This window comes from Monodon monoceros, unplaced genomic scaffold (assembly GCF_005190385.1).
Source record: "Monodon monoceros isolate NGI ecotype Baffin Bay Population unplaced genomic scaffold, NGI_Narwhal_1 Super_Scaffold_5, whole genome shotgun sequence".
Lineage (NCBI taxonomy): Eukaryota > Metazoa > Chordata > Mammalia > Artiodactyla > Monodontidae > Monodon > Monodon monoceros.
Genome location: NW_021703782.1, coordinates 10453709 through 10479576, shown reverse-complemented (window position 1 = coordinate 10479576; position 25868 = coordinate 10453709). Strand labels below are relative to the sequence as shown.

Here is a 25868-nt window from a genome sequence, read left to right as displayed (position 1 = left end):
ACCTCCTCCAGGAGGGCCTCCCTGACCTGTGGCCCCCATATGCGCTTCCCACAGATGAGAAATAGTCCAGCACCGCTCCCTTGGCCAGCCCGCATGCCCCACCACTGGAAGCTCCCAGGAAGTGACAGTCATTCAGCATCCTTGTGGTTCCCAGTCACAGTCCCACTTGCAGGCAGAGACCTAGCACATCGCCATCAACAAACGGTACTAAATGAGTGAGTGGATGAATGAATGGTTGAGGGGCTCTAGGAACAGAACTGATCCGTAAATACCCCAGAACCTGCTTGGTTGTGCATCAGGAGGGCCCAAAAGCCCAGGGAACTTTGCTTCTCAAGAGAAGAGAGGGGGAGGAACCCAGCATAATACTGAAACCTCATAGCTCCTTTAGGTGTATTTATCTTGCCTTCTAGGCCCTGCCAAAGCAAAACAAGTCGAAAGAAAGGAGGTTGTGGGGAATAGAAATAAACACATGGGGCTGGGAAAATAGGCTCTGATTCTCTGCAGCTGCAGAGTAGAGACCTGGTGATAATCTAGACCAGCTGCCCTTTAAGGAAGTTGAACTTTTCTTCTCCTGTGAAGAAAGAACTCCCCATGCCCCCAGCCAGCCTGCAGCGCAAGGGCTCTGTGCCTGCCTAGACAGGGCACTGCTCTTTCCCCTGACATCCACAGGAAATGTGGTCTGTATGGGAAGGACAGGAGTCATCCCACAAGCCTAAGGAATTTCCGGTCAGGCAGGAAAAGCGATGCTGGAGGGCATCGCTTTTAAAATGTGGTCAGGCCTGCGGGTGCACTTTATAAAATGCTATTTCCTAATGGCAATCCGCTCTAAATATGGTGATTTATGCCTCTTCAAAGAACTTTTGTTAGCCGGTCTTATTTGATCTTGGCAGTCCTCCTCTAGGGTGGTGGGTGTGATACCCATTTTACAGATGAGAAAGCGGAGACTCAGAGAAGGAAAGTGACTTTCTTAAGGTCACAGGATAAAGTGGCCACATGTGGGTCTCCAGCCCCACAGGCCACTGTGCTGTGTCTTTCATTGGGGGTCACATGGGGGTACTCGGGACTTTACTGTACAGAAGGAATAGCAGAAGTATCTCCCAATTATCACTGTACTTTTTATGCTGGATTTTTTTCTTAACTGTTGACTCTCCCACTGGTCTCCCCATGCATATTCCTTGGAAACCAGGAGTTTGTCTTGGCTGACTTTGTTCCTCTAATGCCCTAGCCGTGGTCGCCTGGCTCCTAGCAGGTGTTCAATGAAAATGTGTCTGATCAAATAATAAACGAAGCACTTTCCCTGCCCAGTCCTGAAGCAGAGGCTCACCCCATCACAGTGGGAGGATGTCGCTAATGCCCAGAAGCTCTGCTTGGAGCTGGATTTGTAGGAATTTACTGGGCGGCCTGGGTGGACAGGTGAGTCCTTTGCCTTGCTTTTGCTCCTGGGCCTCTCAAAGGGCAGGGAGGGGTCATAGGGGGTCAACAGGCCTTTAGGACTAGAAAGAAATGCTGTAGAGCCGGGAGAAAGGCCACGATCCTGAACCCTCATTTTGTCACCGGTAGAGCTGAGAGGAGGTGCTGATGTTTACAAAGCATCCCTCTAAAGCCTTCACGGACCATTGCCTTAGCTCTAGGGCTCATGACCAAGACTAGTGGCCTTTCCTAAGAAGGCTCTTTCACACCCTTTGGCTTTGTTCACCGTGTCCCCGCCCTTCCCTGTTTCCTCTCTCTTGGTACTGCTCTCTTCCAAGTTCAAGGTCTGAGACTCCTGGCTGGGATGCTTCCCCATCTGCATATTCTAAACCCTTGAAGACATACCTGCTTGTATACTGGGTCCACCACTTTCTAGCTCTCTGACCTTGGGCAAGTAATTTAACCCCTCAGAGTAGTTTCCTCGTCTGTTTAAATGGGATAATGACACATACTTTAAAGAGTTCTGAAATATAAGGAGCTCAGGGACTGGGGTGGTCAGTTCTCAGTAAATAGTACTGAGCTCAGTATAATTCCCAAGGATGGTGCTGGCCACTGCAGCAAAGGACTCGCCCAGCCTTTGAGTCGGTGAAGCATCAGCCGTGAGCTCCCCCGACCATAGCATCCACAAGACCTCCCGGGACGTCCACAGGCTTTGCCTACTCTTTGTTCCATCAGAATTCCACAATGGCACTCTTTAGAAGAGCGGCTGAAATCCAGCGCTAGGGGAAGTAAGTCCATCTAGACCACTGTTTCCAAGTACACCCCGAGGGGCTTTTCGACAGGCAAAGGACTCGAGAGGAAGTGGAGCCATGAAGTTAATGCAGTGGCAGCTAACTCTGATCCAGTTACATCAAAAAGACACGGCAGCGGGGACCTCCTGGATTTAATCTAGTGCCTGCAGCCCGTTTACCACGCAACCTAAAATGAGTGAGTGCAGGGTCACGGGGATTACAAACAATTCCTGAGCTGGTTGAGTTGCTTTCTCAATAAACAGTTCAATCATTCCTGGTTTTAACGTACGTCTCAAAACTTTCCTCGTACAAAACCCACATCAAAGGCCAAAACTTCAATTCTTCAGTGGTTCCAAGGCATTGTTTTTGTAGAAAATGCCTCTCTCACCCTCGATCTGAGGTTTGTATTCCTACAAGTTTTCTTTAGGGCAGATCCCAGAAACCGACGCCTGTTGGCCAGGGAGTCGAGGATGTTGTGGTCCTGCGGGCTCCAGGGGGGATGGGCTGAGCAGTGCCAGCTGAGTGTGGGGCATGAGAGACACGCAGACAGTGCTGACACGCTCCCTGGATCACTCATCATAAAAAGAACAGGTGCTTAGGGGACAGACTGGTTACCTCCACCTACAAGAGTAATACCCACCAGCCTAACAGTTAAAAGCAGCAGACCTCTCCAAGTGCCGCTCCAGCGCTTGGACACTCACTTTCGACATAAACGCCAAACACTGGCTTGTTCCTTTTTTGTCCCCCTGGCCCTCAGCGGGCTCCTGCGTCTGTTCACTCAGCATCTATGTATCTAGAGTACAAATACTAGCGGGCCTGTTAAGGACCTCCTAGCATCCTCTGCTACTCGGGGACAGCGTGGATTCTCCAAGGGGGGCTGCGTTGCTCCGGGGCCCAAGCTGCAGCTCTTTGCTCTCCGTTTTACAAGCCGGGGAGTGTCCGTGGATCTTAGACAGCACACCTCCCCTACCACATTCTCCCACTTCGCCCCCTGGCTTCTTAAAGGAGCCAGCCCTTGTGTTTTTCCAGGCCTTCCTGGATCTATTTGAAGCCATCGAACCCAAGGGCGGCTTGGGTTCAACGGAACTGAGCTGCTTTCTGGGCAGAGCGATTTGAAGCTCTCCTGGAAGGGGTCACTAGGAAGCTTTCAGGAAAAGTCACTGGATTGGTTTTTGGAAGGCTTAAGGTAGGCTCTTGGCAAAGCGGAGCCCGATCCCATCCTTCGCACAGAACGGGAGAGAAAATAGGAAATTGTGGCTGGAGAGGCTCAGCGAGTGGCCTCAGGGCCACACGGCCGGGTCTGGAGGGGACTCAGATCTCAGCACTGCTGTTCCACAGCCCGCCCGTCCCCTCTTCTTCTCAGGAAACGGGGGTTTCTGAAAAACAGGCCTTTCTCAAAGCACAGCAGCTCAGCCAAGAGCAGGCGGAGAGGCAGCGGGGGAGCCCGGCCCTGAACGAGGACCTTCCCGTCGGGGGGAAGGGCCAGCCTGCCAGGTGCAGGCTTTGGCTGAGGGGCTGAGGGCCATCAGGGATGCCTGGGGCTCCATTGTCACGGCCTGGGTCCTGGCTCTAGTCTGGTTCTCCGCTTGGCCGGTCACCTCCCACTGTTGCCATGTCACAGCCTGCTTAGAGCCCGTCCGGGTCGCCCAGAGACCAAGCCTGCATTCCTGCGCACAGATCCCTGAATACCCCTCTGGCCTTAGTTTTTGTTTCTTGCTCCGCAAACCTCTGCTGTACCAAACGCTTCGGGTTTATCAGACAGTGCTCTGCTGTTTCACGCGCAGTTCTCTTTCCCCGGAATTTCTTCACCTTCTCCAGGCACCGGTTGGACACCTACTTGCCCTTCAAGATTTGGGTCAGAGACACCTCATTGAGTGACTCCCTTTGTATAGTCACCTCCTAAAATCCTCACCATGCTCTCCTAGGATTGTCACCTGCCAGCCTGGGAGCTCCTCAAGGTGAGGCCAGGCCTTCCTCATCTGGGCTCCCCAGCCTTCAGCCACAGCCTGATCTCCAGCGAAGCCTCCATGAATGTTTGCTAAGTAAGTGAATAACTGACGCTCTCTTGCCTAAACGTTTCCTTCCTGCCATACATGTACCTTTTCTCTACGACAAAAGTGAGGGCGGCCCCCTCACCTTCTCTTGCCTTGGCCCCCTTCCACAGCCAGCTCCGCGCTGTGCAGGCCCGGTTTCTGATCCGCGGGCTTCAGGCCCTGCCTGCTCAGCTTTCATCTGGTGCCCAGTGTTCCCCACTTTCCACATCCTTGTGCTCATTTCTCCATCTGGGGTGTCCCCCACTCTGCTCCAGCCAACACAGGAGACAGTGTTTGCTGTGGGACAATTTTTCTCAGTGAGTCTTGTGTGTCTGTGTATTTTCAGTCACCAGACATAAGCGTAGGGGGAGAAACATTTTAAAACCACTTTTCCATCTCCACCCACCCTGTGATGTTTGCATCTGTCAGAGATTCGCTATGTGAGGATAAAAGAAGGGACAAAGGAAGGCACAATCGCTTAGTCACGAAGAATGCGAAACGCCCACGAGGGGGGAGGCTTCACTGGCAGAGGCAGAGAGCCCCATCCCTGGTTTGAAAACTTTAGTCTGGCCTATCCCAGAGCCACCAAGGCAGGGGAGGCAGTTAAGGCTTGGTGAAAGAAAGAGCGAACTCTGAGACGGGGAAAAGTCTCTCAAAAGTAACTGAGCATCTAAAAAATACAGCAAACTAGTGAATATTAACAAACAAGAAGCAGTCTCAATGATATAGAGAACAAACTAGTGGTTGCCAGTGGGGAGAGGGAAGGGGGAGAGGCAATACAGGGATAGAGGGTGAAAAGGTATTAGGTATAAAATGGGCTACAGGGGACTTCCCTGGTGGCGCAGTGGTTGAGAATCCACCTGCCAATGCAGGGGACACGGGTTCGAGCTCTGGTCCGGGAAGATCCCACACGCCGTGGAGCCACTAAAAGCCTGTGTGCCACAACTACTGAGCCTGCGCTCTAGAGCCTGCAAGCCACAGCTACTGAGCCCGTGAGCCACAACTACTGAAGCCCACGCGCCTAGAGCCCGTGCTCCGCAACAAGAGAAGCCACCGCAATGAGAGGCCCGCGCAACTCAACAAAGAGTAGCCCCCGCTCGCCGCAACTAGAGAAAGCCTGCGTGCAGCAATGAAGACCCAACGCAGCCAAAAATAAATAAATAAATTTATAAAAAAAAAAAATGGGCTACAGGGATGTATTGTACAGCACGGGGAACAGAGCCAATATTTTGTGATCACTGTAAATGGGGGATAACCTTTAAACATTGTGAATTGCTTTGTTGTACACCTATAACTTATATGTTTTATATCAACTATACTGCAATTAAAAAATAAATTTAAAAAAAGGGAGCATTGCTAAGGAAGAAATTAGCGCTTTCATATTAAACCCACTAAGGATGGTGGCCCATGAGGACCCCATGCTGACGCCCACGTCAAAGGTCAGAGAGAATAAAAGAGTAAAAGATAATCCAGGATGGTAGCAGGACTGGTGGCAGGCTCCAGGGTGGACAGACCCGATCTGCGTCCTGGCTCTGCCCCTGATGAATGCCGGTGGCTCTGGGCGGGTTCCTTATCCTCTACCCTCAGCCTCCTGATCTCTCGAACAGGGACATCATTATGCCTCCTGAATAGGAAGGGCTGGAGAATTAAGTGAAATGTCAGGCACAGAGAATTTACTCCCCAGAGTACCAGGTACAAGCTGGTGAGAAGTCTTGTGTGAGTGCTTAGCTTTTCTTGGAAGTGTGGTTTACTTTTAAACCATGCTGTTGCTGGGGCATTAAAGTTGTATAAGGAATAAGATGTACAGGCAGTTAATAAAGAAATATAATTATACATAAAAGGTCCAGTAGCTCTGTCTCTCAGGCCTGAAAGAATGCTATCTTCTGGTGCTCCAACAGGTCCCGGGGGCACCCAGTGCCGCCAATTCTAGGGACAGGGATGGGCGGAAGGGAATTCACGGACTCCAAAGGACTGTCTTTGCCTCCCTTATTCTCAAACAGAGATAGAAGGAATTTCGTGGCAGTCCAGTGGTTAGGACTCCACGCTTCCACTGCAGGGGGCACGAGTTCGATGTCTCGTGTCGGGTAATTAAGATCCTGCATGCCACGCAGCGCACCCCCCTCCCCCAAAATGAGTACCTGTTAAAACAGAGATAGAGACATCTCAGTAGCAATGGAAAAAAAAAAACTGTCTAGAAACCACCATCCTGATCATTTATTTTGAGCTTATACTGCATGCTGGGGTGCCCACTGGTTCCCCTCCCCGCCAAACACACACAAACCTACTTCCCTAAGTGTTGAAAACACACACAAGGTGTTAAACATTTTTTCAAGTTTTCTGAGATGCAACTGATAGCTATCAACAAGCACTGGCTTGGAATTTACCCCTGGGTCATTCTGCATACTTTTTTCCACGTGAAACCAAATTGAGGAAAGTATTTAAACAATCTGAATTTATATCCTGCTTGAAATTCACGCTGCGGGGCTTAAACAAGACTGGATCCTTTACCCACCCCTTAGCTGCAAAAATACGATTTATTTTTCTTGCAAATGGACCATATATGAGGGTAAAACAAATGTCTTTCTGTCTTGAGATGTGTATATGTAACTTTTTTTTTTTTCCTGGCGAAACTCTCAAAAGCCAAACATCTAACAGAACGACTGATATCACCCTTGCCTGAAACAAACAACAACAACAAACCTTTACCTCATATATAGCACAGGGAACTCAATACTCTGTAATGGCCTATATGGGAAAAGAATCTAAAAAAGAGTGGATATATGTACATGTGTAACTGATTCACTTTGCTGTACCCCTGAAACTAACACAACGTTGTAAATTAACTAGACTCCAATAAAAATTAAAAACAAACAAACACCTTTACTTCTCATCAAGCAGAAATCAACAGCTCTGTATTCTAGCCCCAATTTGGCCATGACCTAGCTGGGGGACTGTGGGAATTCTCTCCAGCTCTCTGTTCAGAGGACCGTTCACTGGGCTCCAGGGTGGGAGAGGAGTTGGTTTGAAACACCATCCAAACCCTGTGACTCCAAAACCCTATGACTCCAGGCCAAAACATGGGTAAACAATTACAAGATCTTGTTCTGAAAAATAGTTTAATATTTACTTAAAACAGGGGTCCTGAGAAGTCTTTTCTGTAACGCCCTCTTCAAAGGAAAACCCCTAATTTCCAATTCTGACCTGAGGCGGGGGTCTTTGTTGTTTTTCTCATCAATCCCTTTAATGTAGTAACATCCCCACCTGCTGGAGCTTTAGGATTTCGCTGCTAAAGGTGGGAGGTGTTTGGTAAAGGTTCCAGGCCTTAGGTGCAAGCTGGGCTCCCAGAGGAGGATGCCTCCTCCACTATATCCTTTTTTGAAGGAGGGTGGAGCCCTGCGGTGAGAACTCCTTCTTCCCACCCATTGGATCTCACGGTCGGGCTGCCCTGGGCCCAGGGAATGACTAAGAACCCCCCAGAAGCGGGCACTCAGCCTGGGTCAGAATTTCCGCACTTCTCTGAAAGATGATCCCTGGCTCCCTCTTCAGAACCTCAGTCCCAGGGATCCAGTAAAGGCCTCTGGGACCAGAGTTCCTTAGAAACCTAACCAGGAGTCTGACTACAGTGTGGGTTTGGCGTGAGCAGAGGCAGGCCAGAGGGTGGAGGCCATGGGAAGGCCCAGGTCTCAGCCCTGAATTGCTTCAGCGGGCCCCCTTCAGCCTTAGGCCCTTCCATCCATATCTCCAAGTGGAGGCATCTCTAGGGGGTTTAAGGAGCCCAACCCTCCTCTTCAAGACCAGGGGCCTGAGCTCTCATTCCAGAATCAGAGAAGGTCGAGGCCTGGGTTTTCCGTCCAGCCTCTGCCTTGGGTGTCTCCTCTCCCCATTCCAGGTCTCTGAGAATGGGAGATGGATGGATGGCCGTCCAGCCTGGTGGTTCTGCGATCCCCATATGTGTCCCTCGTGCCTCCCACGCTGTGTATGGCCGCCCGTCGATGGGGCCGTCCCTGTCCCCACTTTCCAGCTCCATCACCAATGGAGACATTTTGGGGTCTTGTGAGGGGGCTGTTACAGCATCTTCAGGGCAGTCCCCGAGGAGGGGCCATCCAGAGCTGACACGGGCCTCTTGCGGTGCAGTCAATAGGCTCCAGGGTCAAGTGGATTAGCTGCCCTTCCCCAGGCTCCCCTCCCGTGCCTGGGGGAGCGCCCCCAGGTGGCTCAGCTCCCACCCCCAGCATCCCCCACCCCCCCAGCCACACACACACAGTGCCCCTAGCCTCAGAGCCCAATCCCAGTGCAAAGCCCACCCAGCTGAGCCCACAGAGGCAAGGTAAACAGTAACGCGAGCATCCCTGGGGTGAATGGTGACTAACAACCATCACCTCTCCCAGGCTCGGCTAGCTCAGACCACACCATCCTCTCGAGTCAGCTGGGGAACAGCTGTCAAAGAGTCCTGACAAGCACCCCTGGGTACGCGGGCAGTGTTTCTGATTCCCCTCTCAGAGGTTACCTTTCCACAGTCCCTCCCTTCCTGCCACCCCATCAGGAGTTATTTATTTCACACAGCTAAATGCCACGGTCCTTCTCGGCTGCCTTGGCAGCATCCAGGAGACAGAGTACTGGTGCCCAGCCCTTAGATAAACGTGAGTCAGACCTATCACAGACATCCTAGGTCAGATCTAGCCCCCTTCCTTTGCCTTCAAAATTTTCTTTTGGCTCCTGCAGCGTCCAGCAGATCTCATCTAGCCGGGTCGCTCCCAGTTAAGCCCTTGGCTATCCTTGGAAGGGACTCTCCATAATGCTAGACAGACTGCGAAGCACATAGACTGCTTTGTGGACTACAGCATCTAAGGTAAGGTGGGCATGTGGAGTCCAGGGTAGACACAGGCGTACCTCCTCCTCAGGTACACCCATCACTTTAGAGCGACAGAGAGCTGTCACCTACACTTTTCCTGTTTGATCCTTAATCACTGCCCCGGGAAAGCAAAGGGTAGAGGAAGTAGGAGGCAAGTAAAAGTATCAGGGACCTTGGAGAAGGGCATTATTCAACAGCAAGGTCTCCTGGTCCTGCATGGCTGGGATGGAAATGTCATTTTAAGGACCCACTGAAACCGAAGATCAGCCTTCGAGAAGCCCTCAATCTGGGTCCAAAGTGTGCATCCACAGTGGTATCTGTCCCTTTCCCCAGGCCCAGCCTTCTTAGGCAGCCCCACACCAGGGCCCAGATGCCCTAGAAGTGGGTAAACTGCTTGAGCCTTCACCCAGATGGCAGCATTTCAGAGCCCAACAGATACTATATGGTGGTATTTTTTTGAATCTTGGCTAGGAGACTCTATTCACTGAAACTTGGCTGGGAGGCTCACTCTTTTCTGGCACTCTCTCCAAGGTTCTACATGTAGACCTTTGTGGGAGAAATAAACCCTGGAAAAGAGTGTCATAACTAGATAAGCTGGCTTCCCTTGTAAACATTTTAGGAAGGACCCTCGTTGGAAAGATGCCCATTCCTGGCCTCGGTGGTCTTCCAGATAATGAGATTTCCAGCATCACTGCTCAGTTAGTGGCAGAGGAGGAAAACAAACAGGATTCTGCTTCGCCTCTACACCTTTCCCCATGAGGTCCTGCTGAATTTTAACAAGGTCAGTAACTGAATTTTAGCAAGCATCTCCAATGATGTAAGTCTGTCTAAATTGGTGTATTACATAGGAGGATAATAACAAACACTTACTGAGTCCTAACCACATGTCCTAACCACCTGTTACATGGATTAACTCATTTAATTCTCTACAATGACTCTATGACATAAGAATGCTCCTTCTCCCCATTCTGTAGATGAGAAAACTGAGGCACACATTACATAGTGAGGCGGCCGGAAGGGAGCCCATGCAGTCTGCCTCCAGTTCCTCCCACACAACCACTGGGTTTATACCATGTCTGGAAATGTGGCCTGTGCCCCTGGGGTATAATTCTCTCTTGCTGGATCAACTGAGCCCTGGAGTGGACAGGGGGCTCCTTTGACACTGGAGCCCCAGCCTCCAGCCACCGAAACTTGGGTTGCTTGGGCAACAGCTACACCTGTGCTGACACAGAATCCAGTGACCCCAACAGAATTTCCTTACTGGCATCCCCTGTTCTGTCTCCTTTCTCTCCTTTCTCTCCTTTTGGGCCTCGGTCACCTGAAACAGAGGAGGAAAATGGGCATTAGAAATGGAAATAAATCCTAATTGTAAATAAAGTCTTACCTGCAGGAAACATTAACCCAAGACCAGAGAAATCCTCAGGGAGGAGCCCGCAGCCCTGGAGGGCATGCATGGCTGAAAGGGTAAGAGCTTGGGCCAATTATGTTGCCTACTCTGGTCCCCCTTGGAAGCAGGGTGGGTGGGCACCAAGCAGAGAAGTTTCATTCCCTCCTAACTAAAGCACAGAGGAGCAGCGCAGCGCAGACTAAAGGAGTACATGGTATCCCACAGGAAGAAGACAAAGCAAAGATATTCCTATTAAACAGCCAAAGTTTCAGAAGTCCAAATCCAAGGTTGTTCTAATAAGCACGGAAAGAGAAAAGGGGGGGAGGGTCTTCAGTTACAAAGGGAGACACATAGGTTCTATGTCAGGCAGATTTATCAGTGGAGGAGGCTATAAAACACGGGGGAGAGTTTCCAGGGAATTGTGGAATTTCCTTCCCAGGATATGGTTAAAACAACACAGCCTCTTTCTCAGCTAGCATCCCACTCTACAAAGAAGTAGAAGGGTCCTGACACCACTCAAGGGGACATTAAAATGACCAGGGAATTCCATCTAATTGCCTCCAGAAAGATATCTGCAAATCAAAAGCTTATGGCATATTCTCTCATGAAAAAAAAGCAAGCCAGCAAGTTCCAGGGGAGGATGCCTCATGTGTTCCAAGTTTTGAAAAAAACAAAAGCAAACATATATGTAAATATGAATGTGCTTGGAAAAGGGTCTGGCAGGATGTGCTCCAAAGTGTTTACAGTAGTTATTCTGAAGAATAAGCCCTTAAGAGACCTAGGGGGAAGGCACTCACTGTTTACTTTATACTTTATACATTTCTGTATTGTTAAGTTGTTTTCAATAAGCATGTGCTGCCTTTGTAATGTGTTTTAAAATCAATTTTTAAAAATGTGGATCATAAAAGGAAGGAAAACCTCAGTCTGTTTAATCACCCAACCAGAAAGTAGAATAAAAGTTCCCAGTGATCCCAGATTAAGAGGTCATCCTAGATGTGGGGTGGGAATGATTAATAGTACTTTTCTTTTTCTTAGTTTTCATTTTAACAAGTGAGAGAGCCTGGGGAAAGAGTATCCGAGTTCCTCTTTTTCTTCTGCAATGGTGCTAAGAGGTCTGGACACTCTTGAAATGAACGTGGAAAGATGGGACTGACTCTAAAGTGGGATTCCCTGAAAATGAACAAGATGACTATTAATGGGAAGGAAAAAAATTCAGAAGAAACACTATTGGCAATGGAAATCTGAGGATTGATTAAAGTTTTAAATATTTGGGGAATAAAAAGAATGTGAGGAACTGTGAGGAATCTGGCAGTACTGGGGGGAGGAGGCCATCCTGGGTCTGTGTTTCTCCTGCAAGCCTGCTCTCCTGACCTGGCTTCCTCTGGTTATATCACCGAGCTGCAACCAATAGTAACACTCCCTTGCATTTCTACAGCGCTTTGGAGTTTACCGTGTTTTCACTCATATACGTTCCACGTAATCCTCGTGACAGCCCTGTGAAATATGGTATCACGAGGCTTGTTAGTTTGGGAATGAGGAAACTGACACTTAATGGTAATTCCCTGGGCAGTCCGGTGGTTAGGACACGCGCTTCCACTGCAGGGGGTGCGAGTTCCATCCCTGGCTGGGGGAGCTAAGATCCGGCAAGCCCTGCGGTGCAGCCAAAAAGAAAAAAAAAAAAAGAAAAGAAAACAAACTGATGCCTAATGAGATTAAGTGACTTGCTCAAGGTCACTCAGCTTGTCAGTGGAAGAACTAGAATTTGAACCCGGTCCACACTCCAGTGCCCACACTGGTGTGCAGGGGCTGGCGGTGAGCGAGGGTGAGCTGAGATGCGTTGTTACCTTTGAACCCACGCATGCCCATCGGTCCCATGGCTCCCAGCTTCCCTTCGTCGCCCTTGGGGCCGGGCAGTCCTGGGGTCCCTCTCTCCCCTGGCAGACCTGGGGAGACAAGAAAGTTTTGGAGCCTCAGACTCAGAACTGGAAGGGCCCCCAGAGGCCATCGTCTGGCTCAGCCACAGACCTCAACCATGCATCCTCCTGCTATCCCTGCTTCCTGATTCTTCCGAGTTAAAGATGCTACAAAGACAGTGTCCAAAAGGTCAGCACAAACCCTCCCCATCAGCACCTTTTATCCAGTGAGGCTGAACCCCTCCCCCCGAAAGGTCCAATTCTATTGTGAGTGATGGTGGAGGTGCCAACCTCATTCGGAAGCTGTCTCTATACCTCTAGCTTTGCTAGAGATTTAGACTTGCAAAATTTTTTGGAGCCTTTTGAACGTGGCAGGCACTGTTCTGGGTGCTTTCCATTACGTATCTTATTTAATCCTCCCCATAAACTGAGGTATTATTTCACCTGTGTTACCAATGAGAAAACTGAGGCCCAGAGAGGTTAGATAACCTGCCCATGGTCACACAGCAGAGAGCGCTGGAGGCAGGGTCCTATCCCTGCTTGGTCGGCTTCATCTCAGCTGGATGAAAAGGGCTTACTGGTACTTGGGGTAGGAGGAAGATTAAATCACTCCCCATCCTGTGTAAGAAAAAACCAGCAAGGTCCCTTCCTTGTGGTAAACACAGGGAAGTGTAGAGCAGGGGAAGGTAGGCTGAAGAGGAGGCAGGAAGTCTGCAAGCTCAGTAACTGGGGCAGACAGGCTGCTGTCACATCAGTCCCCAGGGCTCCCGGCCACAAGGCCCCGTGGCACTGGCTGCACGTCACCATGGAAAGCCGGAGTCAACAAGCGGTTTCGCCCAGTGAGGCCTCGGCCCTGGAGGTCTGACCTAAGCCCACAGGGCACTCTAATTAACTAATTAATTTTACTTCCTGCTTCGAATGTTAGTTGGTTTCCTTTGGCCTTTTTCCATGACACGGAGAAATCTGTCTCACACTTAGGATTCCTCCGCCGTAAACATCAAACGGCTGGAAGAGGACGGGGGCCCCAAGAGGGTGATAGCACCTCAGACGAGGGCTTGATTTCTTTATTTTTTTCCCTAACGCAACATTCCTGGAGCCCAACAGCCCTGCTGCCACGGCATTCTGTGTCTCCTGCAGGACATGCCCAGGGATCCTGCATCCTGTCATTGACTAAGGCAGAAAAGGAGGTTCCACAGCTCTGGGAGCCCCTGGGCATCCTTGATTCTGAGTTTAGGGAGCTGTGCTGAGAGGTGGAGGCCAGGCCGTGGGTTCTGCCTCAACCAGCCTCTGCCTCTTCTGTTCTCAGCCTCCTTAGAGACTTAGGAACGGGGTGGTTTGGAGGTATAATTCCTGACATAAATAAGCCGACACCTTTCCCCTGATAAACCTCCCCTTTTCTTACATCACTTAGAAGACTCTACACTCCCTTAGAAAAACACTGCTCACAGCAGAGGCTCGGGAATGGACAGGCTGGGATGCAAAATTTGGTAAAGTAACAGAACGGGAACTCCTGAGACGAGGCATTTAAGACGAACATACCCTTTCCAGAAGGCCCCAAAGTACCCTCCCTGCCAGCTACTGGACCCTCCGGGCTGTCACTAGTGCATGTAGCAGGGTGGAGAGGGCATGAGAGGGCAGGTATCTGCTGACCGGGGCAGGTTCCGCAGGAGGTAGGGGGTCAGGTGCTGGGGACTCAGGAAACACTGAGGGGACACAGCATACTTGATGGGTTGCTCTGGATCAGGGGACACCCTCAATACCTTCCAATGGCCCTGGTCACAGGGACCCTGGCTGCTGGGGTGGGAAGTGGCTTCAAGGAGTTGTGAGCCTCATGTGTACCCTTTTTCTTCAGGTCCTGGTATTCTCTATGGAAAAGGATTTGCTCCATCCTACTGTTATACCAATAACCTTTTAGTCTCTTAACAGAACAGGGCATCTGAAGCTTTAACAGAACAGGGCATCTGAAGCTGAGTTGATTGGGCACTGTCCCAGGAGCCCCATCACCGATACCAAAGAGAAAATAGAGGGTCAGGGATGTATAGCAGAGCCCCTTCCCTTCCTGGTATGTCCAGTGCCCTCCCAGGGGCCTCCCCATTACCTCGAAGTCCAGGTAATCCAGGGGTTCCAGGCTTGCCTTCTTTCCCTTCATCCCCCTGATCGCCTTTGGGGCCCGGTGGTCCTGAAAGGGTTGCAAACAGCACTAAGGTTAGAGGATGGCTTTCTGGAGTAGGTCACCTGTGGAGGAAACTCCCTCCTAAAAAGAGGAAGGGTCAGCATTATGCTTTGGATGTACACAGGGCTCCATCTAGTCCAGCCGTGTGTGTGCGTGCGTGCATGCGTGTGTGTGTGTGTGTGTGTGTGTGTGTGTGTGTGTGTGTGTGTTTGCACTGGGGAGGTAGGAATCAGGGAAAGCTTCCCGGAAGAAGTAACATCCAAAGTGAAATTGCAAGGAGGAACAGAAGGTGGCTAAGTAAAGAGAGGAGTGGGAGTGTGTTATGGACTGAATGTCTGTGGCTCCCCTAAACCAACACCAAATGCATATGTTGAAGCCCTAACGTCCAACGTGCTGGTATTGGAGATGGGGCCTTTTTGGGAGATGATTAGGTTTAGATGAGGTCATGAGAGTGGGGCCCCCATGATGGGATTAGTGCCCTTATAAGAAGAGACCCCAGAGAGCACTCTTCCTCCCTCCCTTCCTCACGCTGGCACCGATGAGCATGCTTTCTCTGCCATAGAGGGGCACGGCAAGAAGACAGCCATCTGCAGCCAGGAAGAAGGCTCTCATCTGAACCCAACCCTGATCTCAGACTTCTAGCCTCCAGAGCTGTGAGAAAGGAATGCTGTGTAAGCCACCCAGTCTGTGGTATTGTTGTAACAGCCTTAACTAAGAGCAAAAGGGGAAAGTTCCAGGCGGAGGGAACAATCCCTATAAGAGCTTAAAGATAAGAAAGAGATCTGGGAGTCATGATGGGATTAGAAACTGGGGGTGGGGGTCCCATGATGGGATAAGAAGGGTGAGAAAGTGGAGGGTCCTGGAGGTCTGGTGTAAGTGTGTTGAATTTGACCCTGAGGGCACCAGAAGCCACAGAAGGGGCCTGAGAGAAGAGTGTGGTCATATCTGCACACGAGGAAGACTGCTCAGGCTGCAGTGTTGGAAAGGGATTGGAACAGAGGGAAAGCAGAGGCAGGGAGGTCAAGGAGGAGGCTGCACCCCAGGTGCGAGGTGGCGGAGCCCTGTATTAGGGAAGTAGCCGTGGGGAGGGATATGAGTGGCTGTTAGGAAGTAGAAGAGACAGACCTTGGCTAAACTAGGTGAAGGCAGGGGAGGCGGCCAGGATCAGGTTCAGATCTCTGGCTTGAGCACCTGGATGGAAGAAGAGGTTTCTAATTGCTCCTTAGTGAGGCTTCCTTCCAGGGCGAGGGTGCAGCATCACGGCAGGGATTCTAGCTTGTGTGATCAGATTCAGTCCCCACATGCTGGGTGCTGAGACTACACAGCCAACTAGCGAGTGAGGGAGCCGTGGTTTCAACTCAGGTCTGCCTGGCCCCGCCCACCCTGCCCTGCTCCTCATGTAGACCTCCTGCCATTCCCAGAATGCACCCGAACCTTCCCGCACGGCAGCCTGCTGTTCCCAGACTGGCGAGCCAGGGGGGCCCTCCATGCCAATCGCCTATGGCTACCTGCCCCTCAGGGATGCTCATGACCACCTTCTCGGCCAAACCTTCTCTGATCTATCATTCCTGCTGCAAGTGGGCATGGCCTGTTTGAATGCACGTCCTGGGCGCCACTTGACGTTTATCTCACACTGCCTGGTCTTACAGTCACGGGAGTACGCGTTCTCTTTTTCCTAAAAAAATGGCCATCTCCCTGAGACAAGACCACATCCTTGACATCCTCGTACTGGCTGTGAAGATCCAGACTCTAACTTTCCCTGCTCTGGCTGCTCGATGAGAGAAAAAAAAAGGACCAAGGAAAATGCCCAAACTGTATTGCACTGGGTGGAAGTGTGTCCCCTCCAAGTTCACGTCCACCTGGAACCTCAGAATTCGACTTTCTTTGAAAACAGGGTCTTTGCAGATATAATTAGTTAAGATGAGGTCAGATTGGAGTAGGGTGGGTCCTTACCCAATGACTGGCATCCTTATAAAAAGAGAAAGCACAGACAGCTGGGCAGAAGGCCAGGTTACCATGGAGGCTGAGACTGGAGTGATGTGTCTACAGGCCAAGGAATGCCATGGATGGCTGGCAACATCAGAAGTCAGAAAGAGGACGGGAAGGATCCTCCCCTAGACCTTTTGGAGGGAGTACGGCCCTGTGGACACCTTGATTTCAGACTTCTGGTCTCCAGAACCGTGAGAGGATAAACTTCTGTTGTTTTAAGCCACTCAGCTTGTGGCACTTTGTTATGGCAGCCCTAGGAAACCAAAGCATGTATACTCGCAGCCTAGCAGTCATGTCTTGCACAATAAATATTTGATGACTGAATGAGTATATGAGATCAGAGGGTGTTAATACACATGAAACAGCCAGGTGGCCAAGATCAAGATGTACTGATACATTCCCCAAGTTGACACTGTCCGCAGACCCTAACCAAAGTGGACAGCTGTTTAAGCATTAATGGCATGCGCACAGGGAAAAAAGTAATCAGTAATTGTGCATTGAAAAATGCACAAATCATTACACAATGACTTGTGAGTTACACAGATCATTTAAGGGGGACTGGGGTTTGCAGTCATCTTCCTCTTTTCTAGGAAGAAAAGCAAAGTAAGACTGGCCACGGTGACCTCGGTTTTTGGACAACAGGAACGGCTGGGAACACGCCTAAGATTCTACAGCAAAGAAAGATAGAGTACGGAAGCAAATGAGCTTTAACAAGGCCCATTCCGACAATCTCCTGGCCAGGTCAAAGCTGCAGCAAAGGGAGCTGAGAGCGGTTCCTGGATCTCTGTACGTCACGGGCTGTCACTGGGCTGTCACCCTCCCCCTGCCCCCAGTCCACTCCATCCCTTTTCACTCTTCTCTGCTCCCTCCAGGCCTCCCCATGGGTAACCTAGCACTCTGGGAATCAAGCAGGTCAAGGATACCGTGGACCGCGCCCTCCATTTGTTTTATTCGCTCTGATGTGGGTGTGACCCAACATATGGACCTTCCCGGGAGTAATTCTGGCAAAGACAGGATGCTGCCCAGTGGCCTGACCCTGATGGTAAGGCATCAAGGTGGCAGAGATCACTTGGAAGGTGAGGTTTGAGGATGGATATGGAAGATCTTAGGTTCAGGTCCTGGTTCCATAAAATCTAAGTAAAAATCCCTTCCTCTGGCATTTGTAGTGAGGAATAAGCGAATTCAGTGACATGGTGGATATCAACAGGCTTGGGAAGCCTTGAGTGGCAAGGCCATCCCTGACCATCTGTACCTCACTTTTCGCAATGCTTCATCAGAACTATTTGGAGATGGTTATTCCAGGCTCTGAAATAACCCTTCCAATTAAGGGAGAGCCACATCCAAAAAACATCCTACGCATGGAGAGTTTTTAAGACATAACTAAGTGGTTAGTGAAGGCCTTTACTAGAGATTAACTGGGAAGAAGCTGGGGTAGACAGTTAAGGTGGGTGCTGATTTCCAAGCCTTAGTCATATCCTCAGGTGGTACTGGCCCGGCCGACTCAGAAGAGCCTGGAATGCAGCCAGCCTGAGTCTCATGGGGCCATGCTGCCTGGAGCTCTGAGGATCAAGTGCTTCTTTCAACCACTGCTGCCCATGGGTGGTGCACTCTTGGGATCTGACGTTTTGTCATTTTCTCAGGAATCCAGGTTAACAATCTGGAGCTTTCTTGGGCTCCTCCCTTTCCTCTGCCCAGCCCCCTTCAAGGCTGTCATCCAGGTGGTTCCCATATCATGTGTCTAACTCCTTCCTCACTGCCTCACTCATTGACTCCAGCCTCTCTCTCCAGCCCACTGTTGCTGTCTGATTAATCTCATCAGAGTCGAGTGAACTCAGAGCCCTTGGAAGCCCCACACACCATCATGGGCAGCCCCCTCTGTTGGGGACCCCCTGAAAATCATTCCCAACCTGACCCCTTCTTCTGCAAACTCACAGCCTGATGCTTCTCGACACCAACTCTCTTCCACCTCCGCAAAAATGTTCTCCTCGTGGTGTCCCCAAATACCAGCCAAATCTTTTCCTTTCTAAGAGGTCCATCACTCTCATCCCTGAAGCTCACCTTCACACTCATCCCTCCCATCTCTAAGGGCACCACGGCAGAACCCCCAGATCTCAGAACTGGAAGGACCCTCAGGCATCACCACGTACAGACTGCTCAGGGGAGCACCAGAGCCTGGTCAGGCCACCCTGTGCCCACACGCCAGCCACTGTCACTCCCCTTGGACTGTGGTCCCCAAGGAGGACAGGCCTATCTAAAGGGCTGGAGCTCTACTCTCTGTGGCCCTGGGCCTCACAGAGCACCTGGCACACAGGACAGATTTCAAGGAATGACTTCTGGGCACTCATGGAAGCTGCTATGGTGTCAGTGGTTCCAGTGGTCCCCAGATGAGCATTTTAAAAAATTTTTATTAAAGCATAGTTGATTTACAATGTTGTGTTAATTTCTTCTGTACAGCAAAGTGACTCACTCATATATATATACATATATATATACTCTTTTTCATATATGGCTTATCACAGGATATTGAATATAGTTCCCTGTGCTATACAGTAGAACCTTGTTGTTTATCCATCCTAAATATAATAGTTTGCCTCTGCTAACGCCAAACTCCATCCCTCCCACATCCCCCTCTTGGCAACCACAAGTGTGTTCTCTACAACTGTGAGTCTGGTTTTGTTTCATAGATATGTTGATTTGTGTCATATTTCAGATCCCACATATAAGCGATATCTTACGGTGTTTGTCTCTCTCTGTCTGACTTACTTCACTTAGTATGATCATCTCGAGGTCCATCCGTTTTGCTGCAAATGGCATTATTTCATCTTTTTGATGACTGAGTAATATTCGGATGAGCTTTTAAGCTTCTCAGCTTACGCTATCATGTCTCACCTTTTCTGTCACTGGAGCAGGCCAGGGCAGAGGTGGGATGGGACAAGAGGAGCAGAGTCCACTTCTCCTCAGTCGTGGAAACAGTCCAGAGCCCCTCCACTGGGCTTCCGGTCCTGTGTGCCAGCCCCTCTCTCCCGCCACCTCCCACAGGGGGCACTGGGAGTGAGAGGAGGTGGGGAGGGAACCTCCTGGCCCTGGGCCCGGGTCCCCCTCAGAGCCTGTCCACTGGTCTAGCCCACCCCCAATGCTGCCCCCAGCACAGCTCTGCCCTCGCTGGGTTGCCGTGAGCCGCTCCAGCTGGAAGCATCTCCAGCACAGAACAAAGGATTTGGGACTGAGCATTTGGGAGAAACACCAGGATTCTTCTGGGGACCAGCCAATGGGGAGGGAAAAGCAATCCGTTCTCCCTTCCCGGATCCTGGAACGAGAGACGGGGTGGGGGACTCATGTATGCTGGAATCTAGACAGTGCCCTGCCAAGAACAAATGATCATGACAGCTGACGCCTCGGGCCCGAAGCCAGCAGAACGGTGACCAAGCTCGTAATGTAAACACCACTGCAGAACCACGCTAATCCTGGGGCAGCTGCCAGAGGTCGGCTCCCTGCTTCCATTGCCCTGATGTCACTGGGGCTCTGCATTCTCAGCGCTATGACGTTTACAGTATCAAGAGCTCTCTCACTTCATTTCATGCATCCTCTCTGGGACCCTGAGCGTATGCATGGGGCTGTGGCCCAGCCTGCAAAGCCAGCTTTCTTCTGAGCCTCAGGCAGAGGGCTGGTGGGCAAGGCTGGGGGCAACTGCTAATTTCTACAGCAGGCGTTCCATTCCCCTCCCAGCAGAGCCCCCTGCAGCCTGCCTCGGGGTTGGGGAGGGCGCCACCAGTCCATGCTTCCTAGTCCGTGGTGGGATAGAAACACCTCCGTTCACAGAGACGCCCACCACCTTCAGGGATGCACATCCCTGTGCACCAGAGACCAGGGCCCACTGCTCCAGCCTGGAATCCAAGACCCCATTCCCATTACGAACATTTGTTGAGTGGGACTCTCTGCTCTACTAGATGGTGTTTTTTTCTCAAAACAGCAGCCCACAGGTAAGTTTGCTTTGTCAATTTGCTTTCACGAATTGAGAGATGAATCTTCTAGCCCAGCCGAGGCACTGGCTGGGGATTTGATGTAGGCAAGTCATTTCCCCTCTCTGAGCCTCAAGGGCCTCAACTACAAAATGAGGGTAGTGGCCTAGGTGATTTCAGAGCCCTATTGTCACTCGAACCTTCTGTGAATCTATAAACACCCGTGTAGCGAACTGAGCCACCTGCCTGTGGCTGGCAAGTCTTGCCTTCAGGCCTTTGCTCACACACTGCCCCCTCCTGGGATGCCTCCCCTGTCTGATCATCTAAGTTCTCTGCTTCTTTCAGAGCCACAGAGAGATTTCAACAGACTTGATAAATGCTGAAAGTCCAACATCCCTTATCTAAAAGCCAGGGTAGAGTTTTGTGCTGTTGAAGTTGAATGGTAATTACATTCAGATATACCAAACAGAACTCTCTTTAATCATACCAGTTGGGTCCCTAACAACCATGAGAGAGGGAGGTGGGAAGGGGAGACACCAGCCACAGTAGTGGTCCTGGGAGATATAGGGGCCGAATGGTGTTCATCTCTGAAGAGCCAGCAACCCATCAATAATGCCAAGCTTGAAGACTGGAAGGCAGGTCTGGGCAGAACCGAGATGAAACTTCAGTTCAAAGGAACCAAGTGTGAAACTTCGTTTCAGAACCAAAGAAAGACCGCTTGGAGGGTTCCACCGGAAGAACCATGGCAAATGCATGCCCCAGAGCCGCTTCAGCGCGAGCCAAGGAGAGGGACTCAGAAATTAAAGAATCAGGATGGGAAATGTTCGGTGAGGCCAAAGAGGCTGCACCAGCAGGAAGCCTGGTGATGTCTGTTGACCGGAAGGAAGCGGGAGCGCCTGGTAGGGCCTACCCCCCAAATACGGGAACAGACCCGAGGGACCACGCTCCCTTCTCACTTCATGGCTGCTAGCTGGTCTCTCTCCACCCCAGAAAGCACCACGGTCAGTGAAAAAACATGGTTTCTGAGCCAGAAAGACCCACTTTAAATCTTGGCTTTGTCACTTGCCAATTGTGTAAGAGACACTGGGAAAGTTATTCGAGTTTCTCAGCCACAAAATGGGCTCAATAATACATTTTTTTGCAGGATGTAAGGATTAGCAGTCTTTAATGTCTACTTAGAGAATAAATGTCGACAAAATGTCTGGCTCGTGGTAGGTTCTGATTCGGTGTCGCTGCTATTATTAAGTACTGAACAGACTTGGGGAGGTCAAGGTTATGAAAAGATGGGAAAAGCTAAGACCCCAGGGGTGTGGATTTGGAAGAAGACATGCTACCGCCTGCTCTCCTTTGATTTCTGAGACATGAAACCAAAGTGACCCAGGACAAGAAAACTGATCCTCTGATGGCACGGGTTCAAAAGATGTAACGGCTGTTCCACAAACATTCCTTGAGTTCCAGTCACATGTATCACACTGTTAGGTGCTGGGGGACACAGGGGTGGACAGCTGAGGGTGACTGTCTGTGACAGATTGAGCACTGGCGTTGAGTTGAAAGTCGTGGGCTGGTGACTGAAGGGCACATTTAAAACGGGTGAATCCGACGGCATGTAAATTACACCTTATTAAAGCTGTTGCATACAAAAGCCCTGGGTTGGATCGTTTCTAATCGTGCGTCCTGGAGTAAGCCTGGTATTTTCTCCTGCAGCCTCAGCTGCTTTTCTGCAGGAATCCTACCCCGCTCTCCATAGTGAAACCTGTCTTCAACCAAGCTCGTAGCTGGTGATGGGGACCCACTTTAAAACAAAATAATGTTCTGTTATTATTAACTGGATCTGGAAAGTACCATGCAAATATAAGTCTCCATCATGACTACCTTCTGCTCTGATAAATACAGAATCCCAGAGAAGGGAGACTTCGGTGAACTAGAGAGGCCAGCGGGTTCCTGGAGGAGGTGGGTTTGACTGAGATGGGAAGGATCAGTGGAATTTGGATCACGAGGAGGAAGAAGGAGGTTTTGCAGTGGAAGGAACCGCTGGAGTAAAGCTAAGGCAGTGGGAAAGGTGGGCTGGGTCTCTGGGGCAGGGATAAGACGTGTCCCACTGGACTGGATGCTTCACATAAGGCAGGGGATGCAAGATGGCCGTCTGTGGACCACGTATGACCCACAGATGTGTTGTATTTGGCCCACAGAGTTAAACAATTAAAAATTTCTAGAACATTCCATGCTTCCAGTTTCTCTGGAAAAAATGCAAAGACCTTATCAATGCCAGGCCAAAACGGGCTGGACCTGCCATAGCCCCTACTACTCCCCTGACACCGAAGTCATTTGAGGCATTGACATTGCTCGACTGGCCCCTGCAGACAATTGTGTTTGTAACCCCTGGTACAGGGGACCAGTCAGAGGAGAAGGCAGGAAAGACAGGCTGGGGCCAGGGATGTGATGGAAGGCACATCAGCTCTGGGATCAGAAGAGCTAGGGTTCAAGTCCTGGCCCCATCACCTCCTAGCCTGCAACTGTGGGCAGTTTCCTGAATCTCAGCACATGCATGGTTGTTTTCAAAACACACCCTGTGAGATACACTTGGCGCGGTACCTGACATAGCTGGTGTTCAAAATGGTATTAGCATTGTCCACTGTCAGCCTGAGGAGTTTTTGGTAAACCCCGCAGACCTGGGTTCTGAGCAGGGGGTCATGCAGGAAGAGTACATTTCATGAACACTCTGACAGTGACATGCAGGGCAGACAGCAGCGGGAAGGAACGGGGGAGAGGGGAGCGGGGGAGTGGTCAGTCAGGGGTGCAAGAGAGGAAGGTTGGCTGTAAAGGTGCTGATGTTGGTGGACCCCAAGCGAGAGTCTGAATGGAGGCCCGTGCATTTTTGCCATTATATTCAAGAGTGATAAATGAAGCCAACACATTGTTAAAGAAAATAAAACGTGTTCTTCTACCTGGATGAATATAGCTTTATAACAGCCTGGAAGGCCAGGTTCAAATTTGGAATTTTCCAACTTTTTGTAGCTCCACCATGTGTACGGTCAGGCCACCCAAGATGGCTGTTCTCTTGCTCTCTGAACATCCCCTGCCCAACGAGTGTCTGCTTCACCTACACCCTAATCACGTGACTCATCTTCCTACATACTTGCCTCCGCCCCAGCTAGTGACTGTGCTCATCAAAGGGGCCTTGAGGGGCGTGACCCTCTGCTAGTTTCCCTGGTAACCGATGCGCCCACCTGACATCAATTCCCAACTGGCAATCTCCCCGCCCCGCCCCCCACCGCCCCACAGAGAGGACTGCCGCCTTGTCCTGCCCGCCCATCGGACGCACACGGTGGGGTGTCACTCCAGGACCTTGCTTCAGACGTGTAAACTCCCCAATCCATTAAACCACTCATGTCTCTGTTGCTGACTCCAGGCTCTTTCTTCTGTCTTAAAGCTGGGCAAGTGCAGGCCTTGTAGGCCTGCGGGGCGCAGCCCAACATCATGGAACACCATGCAAGGACCAGGACACTGGGGGGGCGCCTCCCTGTCTGGCCTGAGCCCCAGCTTTCCTCCCCAGCCCCAAAGTCTTGGAGGCTCCGGCTGGCACATCCAAGCTCTGACCACCCAGGTCTCCAGGAGCCATCTTGGCCATTCTCATGCCTAGGGGTGCAGACAGAGTGCACTGTCTGGGGCCGGGGGCAGCAGGGAGGAGGTTTATCCTGTGCGGGCCTGGAAATGGGCACAGTCCGTTTGGGCAGAACACTCCAGGGTCCTGGAGGGCAAGACTTCATGAAGGGGGAGCGGGTTCGGGGAGGGAGGGGGACTCCCGGACCTTGGGGAGGCAGGTGCGGGAAGAAGGCCTGAGCAGGAGGGCGCAAGCAGCCCCCGGGGTCCCGGGCGGTCGGCTGTACCTTTGGCCAGGGAGATGTTGCGCAGCGCGATGGAATGCTCCCAGTCCTTGAGGCGCAGGTCCTCGGTGACGCTGTTGAGCACGGCCAGCTCCTGCTTGAGCTGCAGCTCCAGGCTCCGGTGCACGAGGCGCATGCGGCGCGCGTCCTCGCTGGCGTTGCTCACCAGCACCTGCAGGTCCCGCAGCCGCGTGCCCTGCAGGGCCACGTCGTAGGACAGGCTGAGGTTGAGGCCGCGCAGGGCGCCGCCCACGTCGGCCAGCTCGTCGCCCAGGGCGCCCACCCGGCGCGCCAGCCCGTCCAGCAGGCCGGCGTGGCGCCGCAGCAGCAGCTGGCTGCGGTTGCTCTCCACCTGCAGTTGGTAGAGCTCCAGCTGCGCCGCGTCGCTCTGCTGGGCCGTGCGGTCGCGCAGCAGAGCCACCGCCTGCTCGCTCTGCGTCGCCTGCGCCTGGAGTCCCCACAGCGCCCCCTCCAGCCGCTGCACCGCGCCCGCCAGCGCCAGCAGCGAGTCCGACTGGTTCTGCAGCGCGTCCTGCGCCTTCCACACCTGCTCGCTCAGCTCGGCCTGCAGCGGAGCCTGCAGCAGCCGCAGCTGCAAGTCCCGGAAGCTCTCGTTCAGCCGGTTCACGTTCCGAGTCAGCGCCTTCAGGTCGTCCGGGGAGCTCCGGGGCCTGGACACTGCGGAGGAGGAGGAGGGGTGGGGTTGGGGGGGAGGTGAGGCGGCTGCGGAGGCCCCCGGGGCCCAAGAGGCAGGCCCGGACAGAGCCCGGCAGGCCGGAGGTGCTTAATAAACGACAGATGAAGGGAAATCAGACGTGGCCATGGCTGAGCGCCTCAATACATCCCCGGCACTGTGCTCAGCCAGTGGTCCCCAAACGTGTCTGCCCATGAGAATCACCTGGCCAGGCATCCCACCTGTCGAAATTGTGATTGGATGGGTCTGGGAGGTGACCCGGGCTTTGGAATTTTAAAAAGAGCCCGAGATAATTCTAAGGTGCGGATGAGTTTGTGAACGGGGGACTCATTATGGATGGGTTGATCCATAAGATATTGTCTTTTTTTTTTTTTGCGGTACGCGGGCCTCTCACCGTTGTGGCCTCTCCCGTTGCGGAGCACAGCCTCCGGACGCGCAGGCTCAACGGCCATGGCTCACGGGCCCAGCCGCTCCGCGGCATGTGGGATCTTCCAGGACCGGGGCACGAACCCGTGTCCCCTGCATCGGCAGGCGGACTCTCAACCACTGCGCCACCAGGGAAGCCCCGACATTGTCTTTTTTATATTTTGGAAATGATCAGACATCAGCGGTTCCACGTGGCTCACCCTACAGTATTGTGTGTCATCCTTTCCATTTTAGGAGGGAGGTACCCTTATTTATCCCCTTTTAGGGCAAAAGCTGTTAAAGTTGCCCCAGGCAGAACAGCAAGTAAGAGGTGGAGCCAGGATTCCAACCCAGAGGGCTTGCTTGCTCCGGAACCCA

General features: G+C 51.6%; 1 protein-coding gene across 1 annotated transcript in view; it reads right to left on the bottom strand.

Moving 5' to 3' along the window:
• The window catches only part of SCARA5 (scavenger receptor class A member 5), a 117202-nt gene that overhangs the window by 23937 nt on the left and 67397 nt on the right, over positions 1–25868 (bottom strand). The window contains exons 4-7 of the mRNA XM_029203414.1: positions 24395–25069; positions 14485–14565; positions 12318–12416; positions 10348–10404 (exon numbers count right to left, since the gene is read on the bottom strand). Coding sequence (XP_029059247.1) covers positions 10348–10404; positions 12318–12416; positions 14485–14565; positions 24395–25069 — 912 coding nt within the window. The remainder of the gene's footprint in view (positions 1–10347; positions 10405–12317; positions 12417–14484; positions 14566–24394; positions 25070–25868) is intronic.